Consider the following 11888-nt stretch of genomic DNA (forward strand, 5'->3'; position numbering starts at 1 on the left):
AGAACAGACACATCCTGGACACACCTCTTTTAAGGCTTTGTAGGTGTCTGCTCTCAGCACTGATTACACTTGCAGACACACGCCTTTTATTACGATATGTTCACTTCTCAGCTGTGTGCTGGTAAACATATTTGTCCATGTTGAGATGAGTCCAGATGAGTATGGATGAGACACTCCTCTCTCATCACAACACAGGCTAACAGATGGAGCAACCGTAGCGATGAACAATTATATACTTAGATTTTTATATTTCTTTTACTGAAATTCTGATGTACAGTGTATGGAGCTTTGGACAAACCAGAATGCTTCTTTCAAAGTGAACAAAATTAAGCAACCTGTGGCGTCCATTATCAAAAAAGGCACAAGATCACTTCCTTCACACTTTTAAATATGATTTGTCATGTCTTGTATGTCAAATGTCATCCTTTGAACAAGTCCTTGTAGCTCTCCTTCCATTTACCAGGACTTGTTTTTTGAGGAGCTGAACATTTTCTAACCATGCATTTTTACTGTGTTTGAAATGGAAACTTCCATCAAACTGATTTGACTCATTCGAGCTGCTGCTGCCAGTCAGAGCCTGCTAAACTACATTTGATAAAAACACCATAAAAGAAGATTCCTCTCAGCCTGAGCCAAAACACTATTGTGCTATTTGGCACCTTTATCTCGGTTCTTCTCGTCTTATTTCTATTCGTAATTCTTTTTCTAAACTCATCTTTTTTCTAGTTCTGTTTCTTCTACTGCCTGTACTTTAATTTCACCTTTCTTATTTTTCTCTCTTCTTTCCCCTCCCTCTCTTAGTTGTTCTGGCAGAGACACACTGAACCAGATCTGAGGGTTATGTAAGAGCTGGATCATAAATATGGACGGCTTATGAAACACAAGACAGGACACAAACACCGACACCGACACACTCACACAAGGACAAGTGTTCACATAAGAATATAAATCAACACACACAAATGTGAAGGCCAGTTCAGCCAAGAATCTGCCTGGAATGACTGGACAAACAGCCAACACACACGATTATCGGTTGAAATGCATGAAAGACATGTTCACTGCATGATACCTGGCAAACCCGAGTTTTAGTTTATAAGAATGTGCATGTCTGCATCGTTTCCGCACACAAACACACACAAACACAGGCATACACAGGAGTACGCTAGTGGTGAGGTCACTGCGAGTTGAAAAACAACTTACATAAAACGCCCCTTCAGCGCATCTACGTGGTAACAAACTTCTCGATCTGGCTGCTTATGACACCAGCCTGTCTCAGTAGTTAGTGTGTGTGTGTGTGTGTGTGTGTGTGTGTGTGTGTGTGTGTGTGTGTGTGTGTGTGTGTGTGAATACACATGGTACTGTATGCTTATCAGTCTCGATATGGCATTTCAAAACAGTTGCAATCACTGTCAAATCAAATTAGTTCCTGCCCAAGTGGAACTAAAAAAGAGAGTAAAAATAGAATCAATTGAATGAATCAAATTCAGTTTTGAGTACTAGAGTACATTAACAGCCCTCATATCTCAGAGGTACGTTTTGGTGTGTTGGTATGAAGTAAAAACAGTGAGACATGTTTAATATGTACTAGGATCATCATGGAAATACATCCAGGGATAGACATGCTACATTTGAGGACACCGCAAGTAACCAAGTCTTGATCCCGAACCGGAGCTGGGCCAGGCCCAAATTATAAATACACATATCAGTTAATCTCTATAAACAGATTCAACATTTGAATGTAGGAAATTGGAGAAGATTCAGGGTAGCAGAAGCGGTCTGTAAACGGTCCGTGTGGAGAAAAAACGAGGTGGAGCACATCGGCTTTTGTCTGACCACGATTTAGCTCTTCATTAGCTTTTTGTTATTATTTGATTTTTCCATAAAAAGAAACCAATGTGTTGTTCAAGAGACCCGTCTCATTTATTGCTCTTTAATTAAGCAAAAGCATTTCTTATCCGATGAATCAATAGAATAATCGGTAGAATACTGGCAAACTAATATAATCGACAGCTGCAGCTGCACTGGGAACACAAACCTGTTTGGTCGAGACCAGAAGGACAGATACATATTCCTAGAATGTTTCTTCTGGCTACTGATACCATTCGTCTTTGGCTAGCAATGTTGTTGTTTTATAATGTTTAGATCAAAAACGGACCATAGGTTTTGGTCAATTGTACAGTGTGTGCCGGACTGTGATGTCTTTCCTCTGTTTACAGTGTATTTCTCATGCCAACTACTCAGTTCTTCTTCTTCCACCTTTTACTTCAATCACTAAAACCAAACAGGAAACATAAAGCACTTAATTTCCTGTGCACCGCATGATGTTTCCAGGAATGAGCTGGCAGACATCGTGTGTCTGGAACAGTAAATGTAAAAACCTTAATTCAATAAACTCGACGCAGGTTTAATGGTTTTTATGAGTGAGCGATAAAGGGAGCAAAAACAACACATTTATTCACATGAAGATGTCCCAGATTCTATTTACACAGCCCCATTTTACCCTCGCCTCCATCCAACTCAACCTCACAGAACAGTTGTATAACGATTCTTGAAATGCGCGCACACACACACCCCACTCTATAGAGACACTCAGGGGGCAGACAGGAAAGGGAAAGAGAACAGAGTAGAGAGATGAAAGAGAGGTCATCATTCAAAGAGAGAAATGCACTTCAGAGTGAGAGAGGGGGGAACACACACTTCAGAGCGAAAGCACACACACACACACACACACACACACACACACACACACACACACACACACACACACACACACACACACACACACACACACACACACACACACACACACACACACACACACACACACACACACACACACACACACACACACACACACACACACACACACACACACACACACACACACACACACACACACACACACACACACACACACACACACACACACACACACACACACACACAGGGAACAAAGGCCACTTCCTCGTTCTGGTCAAAAGAAAGGAAGGAAGAAAAGAGAAAGATATAGAGAGAGAGGGAGACAGAGAGAGAAAATGGCAGGGCATTTAAGAAATGTTACTCAATATAATTTTATTAGTTGTTAAACACACCCTGTGTCCACATCAAGCGTCGCTGCACGCATTCAACACCTGATTAAAGGATGATTTAGCATATTTGGGATGAGTCACCTCATGTCTTCAGTTGACTCGCTGACTTTTGTTTTCCTTTTAAAAGGACTTATAAGGAATTATATATTATCAACGTGTATGGGATTTCTGTTTCTAGAAAACATATGGGAGTGTGGTGCAAACATTTAACAGCCACTTTTCTGGTTTTACTAGAAAAAATCAGTTTGATGAAAGATAAGAACCTCCGGTTGGCCGTGAGTGTGGCTCGAATGGCTTGTGTTCATGTATCTGTGCTAAAATGACCTATTGTTTGCTAGCTCAATGCTAACACATAATAGGAATTACCATTAACGAACATCGCGATCCCATTCTTACATACGACATGCTTATGAGACGACATGTTTGCTCAGACTATCAAAACGCTGAAGTGTCACTCACAGAACTATAGTTAGCCTAAAACTAATGTTTGCTTGCTGCACAAGTGTCAGTTTCTGTCCCTTCTGCTGGATGAAGCATCCATTTTTTTTGGCTTAACATTAGGGGAAAGTTTTGCCTTATTAGCTTGATTTCTGACAAGACCAGAAAAAAATGGGCTTGTTGTTTAGGTGAACTAAAGTGACATCTGTTCTCTGCAAAAACAGTTTAACTGTATATGGGGACATTTGGAATCAAAGTTTTTTTTAATAAGCTTTGCAACGCAAATTTTTGTCCTCGTTTTAACTCTGGTAACTACTCTAGTAACTTGTTGCTGAACAGCCAAGTGGCAGCTGCTCACAATTCAACTGCACCTGAGACGTGTTGGTTTAAATTCGGGTCTGAATTCAGGTTCAGCGGCCTGCCCCCGCCTCATTAGTAAACACTCCCTTGTACATGAGTTCAACAGAGGTGTTATCTTTAGGTGAAAACTGGAGTTGGAGAAGCGAATGTTGCCAGGCGACCAAATCAAACTCAAATTTTCAGCTGAGGAGAAGATGGAAAAAGAAAGAGAAAGCAAAACATTCGTGACAACGCGTAGGCAAAACCAAATGTTACAAAGTATGAATCAGCCTGTCGAGCCCTCGAACTCCATCGCCGCAGACGCGCGCACGTAAGAGAAAGTGTCTTGATGAAATGCTGACTCATCAGCAGTCGGCAAGTGTCACAAGTAAATAAGCACCCGCAGCACATTTTCTAAGCCATTAATTTGTTCTGTTCAGACTTGCAGCTCCTCACAAAAAACAACACAAGATGTACGTGAGAGATACGCGGCTCCAAAGAATGTGAGGCTGTTGGCAACATAATCTTAGTTAGTGTGTGTGTGTGTGTGTGTGTGTGTGAGTCTCTCTCTCCCTCACCCAGGGGGGTTGCAATGGAGAAATAGCTTCTGCGACCACAACGTTATGTAACGGCATCTACGTATATGTTAAGTGTTTATATAACTCCTTGCGCTGACGAACAAAACACCGCCACCATGCAACGGCGCTATGAGTTTTGTCATTCCCTCAAGTGTGTCGGTGGTTTACAAAGAAGAGAAAGAAGGACCACAGAAAAGATTCAAAAACAAGATCTAAAAGTAGAAATATACCATGTGTTTCCCTATCAACTCCTCAGTAGTCTGACACATTTCTGTTACTTTAAAGTGTGAAAAGCATTTGAACCTTCACTGGTAAAATTCAGGCTGTTTTCTTGGCTCTGAAGAAAAAAACTGTTAATGACACAAAGTGTTCACCCGACAGTGATGAAAACAGCTTGAGGCTGCGCTGAAAAAGCTTTTCTCGTAAACTATCTGTTGCTCTTCAGAGAAGTGACAAAACTTATTGAAGAGATGGATAAAACAACGCCAAACACCCAGTAAAGATTAGAATCTATAGAGGTTGTCCAATAACCTTTTCCTGAGCTGCTCCATTAATAATAACTACGGATTGCTACAGGGCTGACTGGGAACTCCTCACTGCGATCTGGTTACTTAGAAATACTAGGAGCCACAAGCGAGCCCAGAGCCACTGAACTAAGGATCCACTGTTTTCATGCTTTCCTGTCTCTAACAAACAAAATCCATCTCTTAAAGACTAAACTTTCCTGCTTCTGACCCCCGCGTACTGAAGTCCATTAAAAAAGAGGGACAGTTTGTCTGTGTCTGGACCTCCTGACCTCCGTCTACGTAAGCAGATTAAAGATGACGCCCCATATTTACTACGACGCAGCGGAGAAACCACCTCCGCGTCACAAACAGAGGACAAACTGTCGGGTTATATAACACGGACGGGGGATTCCAGGAAGTGGACAGGAAATGGAGGGCTGCAGAATTCATTGTGCGATAGCTGTGGTTCTCAGAGAGAGAAAAAAAACAAAATCAATTTTGTGCCCTCTCTACTAGGAACTATAAATATATCTCTTCTCTGGTAGTTATACAACATGCTTTGGGAAAGGTAAATGGGAATTGTGTTCACAGCTGACTTTTGAAATAGCAGTGAGAGCAGCTTTTGTTGAGCAGAATAGTCACTGGCCTCTTTTGCACACAGATGCCACTATACTGCTGTGAAGGAGATCCAACGTTACGCAGGTTTCGGGTTTTTTCACAGAAAAAAAGAGGTTTCTCTGCATTTCAAATCACAGAATTGGAAGAAAAATCTCAATAATCCCATTTCAATGAGGGAGTTTCACATTATGTGTTTTCGTCTTAACCTACTAGAACATCAAGGCACGCCCAACAAAAGATAATCAATTCTCTACCCAGACACATCATTCCCTCTCATTTTAAGCTAAACTCATTTGTGTATCTTGTAGCAAAGACACCTGCAACATCCAGAATATAATCTGGATTTCCTTGTTCTTAAGAAGTCCGACAGAAAGGCAAGGTGTGACCTGTAAAGGAGGTCAGTAGGATGTGTTAAGTCTTGAGGTAAACATGTGACCCTAAAGACTTCTCTGGTTCTCACCTTTTATTTCCACCTTGAGGCGAACTCAGAGGCTGCTGCACACAGTAAGCACACACACACACACACACACACACACACACACACACACACACACACACACACACACACACACACACACACACACACACACACACACACACACACACACACACACACACACACACACACACACACACACACACACACACACACACACACACACACACACACACACACACACACACACACACACACACACACACACACACACACACACACACACACACACACACACACACACACACACGTTGCTGAGGCTGGTCGGACGAGGGGGGACGCTTATGTAACTGCTGCCTGTGGCTGTTACACAACCAGCATGTTCAAAAGAACCTCACGTCCTCACGACACACACACACAAGATGCACCGCATCACTGACATGCAAAACTCGCTCGGAAGAAGCTAGCAGACGAACACGTGACATTTAAGGAACTTATAGACGCACACATGTTCAAATATACACACGCAGGTATGCCATAACGTGTGTTTGAGTGATGTGATATCAGGTGGACAGACTGATGACCAGATAAATAAGATAAACTCCCCAAAACAGACAAACAGATCGATAAATCCATCAAGAACAAGACAGACAGAGGTATATTGTGAACCTTGCCAGAAGCCTAACAGTCACAATTAACGTGCTAGATCTGATGTTTTTTTTTTTTCATAAACTGCTTACTGATGTCTGTTGTTTTAAACTCTCTGTTGAGCTCAAGCTTAAGTTGTGATCGGAATAACAGACATAATATCACTCGTTTTAAATCACACCAGACTAAGAATCATAGGCTTGGCAGAGCTAAAAATGACGACCCAGTGGAATACGATCTACAGATGATATGTTTTTTACTACAGGCTGCTTCCACGCCACGCGTTCTTGTTTCAGCTCATCACAGTGTGCAGGGGTGGACTGAGGAAAACTATCGCAAAGATCATACACATGAGCTGCTGGTTAACAAAATGTTTTTTTTTAAAGAAAAAAAGAAAAGAAGCAAAAACCAAAGAAAAAATACTTTGAAAAACAGTTGTGGTTTCGGTCTGGAAACAAACTGGGTTACATAAGTTGCCTTGAGAAAGATAAAAAAAAGCGAAAGACTAATGCATTAAAACACAACGCAGCCACACCTCTCTTATATAACAGTCTGCCCTGAATGAGTTATTGAGGCTGCTTTATTAGAGCGAGGCAGGTGAGTTATGAAACCCTCCCACCGTCCGTGTGTGTGTGTGTGTGTGTGAGTTTATTTGTGTGTGAAATACATGTCAAACAATGAAGAGACAGAGGGGTGATGCGAGGTAGAACACTGTTTGTAGGCCAGTGTGCCACTGCTGCTGAGGAGGAAGAGGACCCCGCACACACACACACACACACACACACACACACACACACACACACACACACACACACACACACACACACACACACACACACACACACACACACACACACACACACACACACACACACACACACACACACACACACACACACACACACACACACACACACACACACACACACACACACACACACACACACACACACACACACACACACACACACACACACACACACACACACACACACACACACACACACACACACACACACGCAGCATTTGGGACACTGCCTGTACTTTCAGCCTCCAGTCAACCTTGGAGAAATCTGACCTAACCACCAAATAATTTATGTAAAAACTTATGTCGTAGTACATCACACTATATACAGGCAATTGACTTGAATCTGTTGGTGCATCATCATCTTCACACAGTCTGACCTTAAGTAAGTGCAACATAAAACTAATGCATTACTTATTTTATTGAAATAAACTACACCGTCAGTGACTCTTGAAGTGAATGTCTCTAACTGAACAGAACGATTCGTCTTTACTTGCTACCTTAGTAACGCAGCGCTTTTATGTGTTGTTCTTTAAACCATTAGAATCAACGCGAGTAAAACCCCTGCAACCTTTTTCTGTTCGTACACGAGTAAGACGAGACGTCCAACGTGATGACTATGTGTTCGGACGCGCTTTTTTTACGACACCGTTTCAGCTCAGTAAGTAACAACAAACCATTCAGGTGCTCACATGAGAGTTGCATCTGTTTCTATTGAGGTTTAACACAAATAAACGCTCTGCAAGTTTTATAAAAAGGTGCTGATTGTGATCAGGTAGTATTTGGCAGCCATGTGAAATAATGTGTTTGCTGCAACACTATACAGCACTGCAGCCATTTAATGACACACAGAGCGAAAGTGTTGAATATGGTTGGGCTGGATGTTTTGCATGTGGTAGAGATGTAAGAGATGAAACCTAAACTTATGGGGAACACATCTATTATCTATAAAATTGAAAGACCTGAGGAGGGAGAGACAAACAGAAAGAGAAGAAAGAGACGCAGAGAAGGGAGGGTGTAACAGATTGAAAAGCATTGTGCAGCAGTGAGATGGGGGGGGGGGGGGGGGGGGGGGCGATCTCCCAACAAAAACAACTTAAAAAGCAGGATATTTACATCGAAGGAGAACAAAGAAAGCAGCGTCATGATCTGACAGGAGGAAGCAGATCAAAAGCCCCAGATTTCTGGCAAAGACGACATTAAGGAAGCGGGAATGAGAGCCATGTGGTCGGACTGGCGAAGTCTACATCCGCTGAGCTTTATTAAACGTTATGAAAGCAGCCAGACTACATGTGCTCCCCGGTGTTTGGCCCGACACAGTGCTGGTCTGAAACTGGACAGGTTGTTCCTACCAGGCGTGCCGAGGCCAATTACAACCGAACAAATTGCAGGGGGGGAAAAAATGGCATCAGTACAATCTCCTTGCTGTTTTAATTATACCACAGAGGTATTGCTGATGGTAATTCTCCCTTTTTTCCCTTTTCTCAATAAGCAGTTCAGCACTGATGGACAGAATGTACTCCCAGGCAGAAAACACACACACACACACACACACACACACACACAACCTGCACAATGAATCTGAGGGAGAACAGTGTGTTCTTTTAGCCTTTAACACTATCCACTCTCCACAGTTCGCAGCCATGACAAGGCACCTAGTGTCTCTTTTCACAACGAGCCAAACACCCAGAGCAATCCCAAGAATTACGAGCATGTAGACATTAGTTATTTCATCGTAAAGGATCCCTAAACAAATGCCAACACAGTGAGGAGGCAGACGGAGCAGAGCAAGGTGCACCCTGAGTGAAAAACCGGGGATGACGGATTTCTGCAGGATAAAAAGTCCATATTGTGATCTGATGATCTTTTCAGAAACATGTTTGTTTGAACTCTTCAAATATTAACCAACGGTTGTTTCCTTGTTATGCCGTGTAGAGCCCGAAGAGAATTTTGCCGCGTTAACCTTCAGTTATATGTTTTTCTTTGTTTCATGTCTGTACTCCGACACACTCAAATTGAAATGAAATTAAGTTTTTTAGGGTCAAACTTTAGTCACATAACTATGACCAACTCTGAGAGTCGGAAACAGGGGACGGTCAATATATGACTTTGTCTAAGTTTATGTTAACTTGGAGACGGTGTAAAAAAACAAACCCTGTAACTGTTTGTCTGAAGTGGATGTAAACATCCTTAATTTAAAGCTAAAATTCAGTTATTTGGACAGACTAACTTCAAATCCAATGTGCCGAGACAGCAATAAACCTTCCTGCCCTACCATTTAAAGACTGCGCTTCACAATAAGACAACATCAGCAGAGACACAAGACACAAAAAGATGCAGAAAACAACTATGGTGTTATGGTATACGTTTTGAAAATATGTACAGAATAATCTCAGGGCTTTTCTGCCAGTTCATGAGATCTTAAAGAGGTTGTTTTGATGAAAAGGTAACAAAAGAGGATCTAATGCAGGGTTTTATTGACCTGAAACTAGCTGACATGAAACTTTACGGTGTGAATTCATGGTACAACTCACTGCATATGGCATAACAATATCGAACTAAAAGGTATATTATAATGAACACAGTGTTATTAGCAGTACTGATATCTTTCTCCAGTTGAAGGTTTTGCAGTTTCCGAGTATCTTGCCTTTGCTGACATCACATCACCCTTCGTCATAGATTTTACTTTCATGCATCCAGATCCAGACTGCGGCGGCGCTCTGTCCCTGCCTGCATCCTCACATGCCTACCCAACTAACCCACTGGTCTGATGAACCATATGTTTTCCTGCCTCCACATGCTCACACTTCCAGCATGGCCTGATCCTACCCAGATCGACCAATCGCAAGCTGGCATTGGTTTAGGTAACCGTAGAAACGCCCAATGGGAGAAGACAACGTGAGAAGCGAGGAGGGAGGCAACTGGGCTTGCGTGGGAGAGACCGGCTGAAAAATGGAGGGAGGGCTGACTGAAAAAAAAAGGGAGAAAATGGGACAAATCGAACGGAGGAAGCAGGGATGGATGAATATGACGGAAGAGAGAAAACATGAAAAGATACAAGTGCAGAGAGAGAGAGAATACAGAGAGGAAAGAATGATAGAGAGGACTGTGCATGCAAGTCAGTGTGGATCCAGTGTTACACAACAATGTTAAGTAACTTAAGATTGCGTCAATCAACTCCTGCTGCACATTCTGGACACCTCAGATGGTTTTAAATATCAAAGTCACCTTTCCTGCTCATCATGTCCTCTTTTTTCCCCACATTCATCTCCTCTTGGAACACCGCTGAGATGCTAATAGGATAAGTATGTCTGTTGTTTTCTGTGCAGCGTTTCTTCCTGTCCTCAAAGCATAGCCCCAGCTAAAACCTGCAAGTGTCACGGTGATGATGTCACCTACCTGCGAATGACTCCGATTCGTCCAAAAGCAGCATGGTTAAAGAGCAGCTTTCTCAGCTTTCCTTCTTCCTCTCCTCTCAATCTCCCTGTCAAACTTACAAAACTACCTCCTCTTTCAGTGAAAAAAATGTATTTAAAAAGGTGTATTGCTCCTCTTTTCCGCCTTGTTTTACACTTAGCTGGTCTTTAATCTACTGCCTCGGTGACTTACTGACTAGCCTACTGTAATGTGTGCTCCTCTCTGGTCAAAGGCAATGTGAGTATGAGGCTGAGGCAGGCAGGAGGGTTGGCAGCTGAAAAACTTACATAACCCTTCATGCTGGAGCCGGGGCCCTGCTGAGGGGGGACTCGTACGGCAGATCATCCTTCATTCCCCACCTTCCCTTTCCAAAAAAACCCCCCCTCTCCCCCATAACCCAGTCAGGAATACAGAGCATGTACGGAAGCAGCTGCCCACACATTGCACTGCCCGTTTATGTGTAAAAAAAAAAAAAAAAAAGTTATTCGGAAAAATGTTCAGATTCAAACACCTCAACAATGTTTGTCATTGGTAAGATCACTTAGACTGAAACGTGCTTGAAAGAACACCCATGGATGTTATGGGAAGAATTTAATTATTTCAAGTGCTATGTCAAACTGATACTTCCTCTCACACATGAGCGCTTCAGAGCCAGAGGTCCGTGACCCAGACAGTTAGCTTGCGTGTGCGTGTGCATGTGTGTGTGTGTGTGTGTGTGTGTGCGTGTGTAGCAGAATGAAGGGCACAGCGGAAAAATGTGGTTGAAGAAATTTGTGTCAAGGTCCCAGAGACACCTGCACACTCACTCCAAAAAGAAAAGCCCTCAAGTCTAAAAAATTACATGATCCATACTTCTTTATGAAGCACAATATGAGGAAATATTTCTACAGCTGGCAGGAGTTTCGCAGCTTGGTTCGGTTTAGGAAAATATCATGGTTTGGGTTAAAGTAAGAAAGTTTGGTACATATGTAGTTACAAGGTAACTTGCACAGGACAGGGGCAGCAGTCTCCTGT

The 11888-nt window shown here is 42.5% G+C and overlaps 1 protein-coding gene across 1 annotated transcript in view; it reads right to left on the reverse strand.

Moving 5' to 3' along the window:
* LOC310952148 (helicase ARIP4-like) overlaps positions 1–11072 on the reverse strand; it is a 30844-nt gene extending 19772 nt beyond the window's left edge. Inside the window, exon 1 of the mRNA XM_083920653.1 lies at positions 10857–11072. Coding sequence (XP_083776779.1) covers positions 10857–10890 — 34 coding nt within the window. The 5' untranslated portion in view covers positions 10891–11072. The remainder of the gene's footprint in view (positions 1–10856) is intronic.
* Positions 11073–11888: the final 816 nt, after the last annotated feature.

Source organism: Echiichthys vipera (assembly GCF_963691815.1).
Source record: "Echiichthys vipera genome assembly, chromosome: 9".
Lineage (NCBI taxonomy): Eukaryota > Metazoa > Chordata > Actinopteri > Perciformes > Trachinidae > Echiichthys > Echiichthys vipera.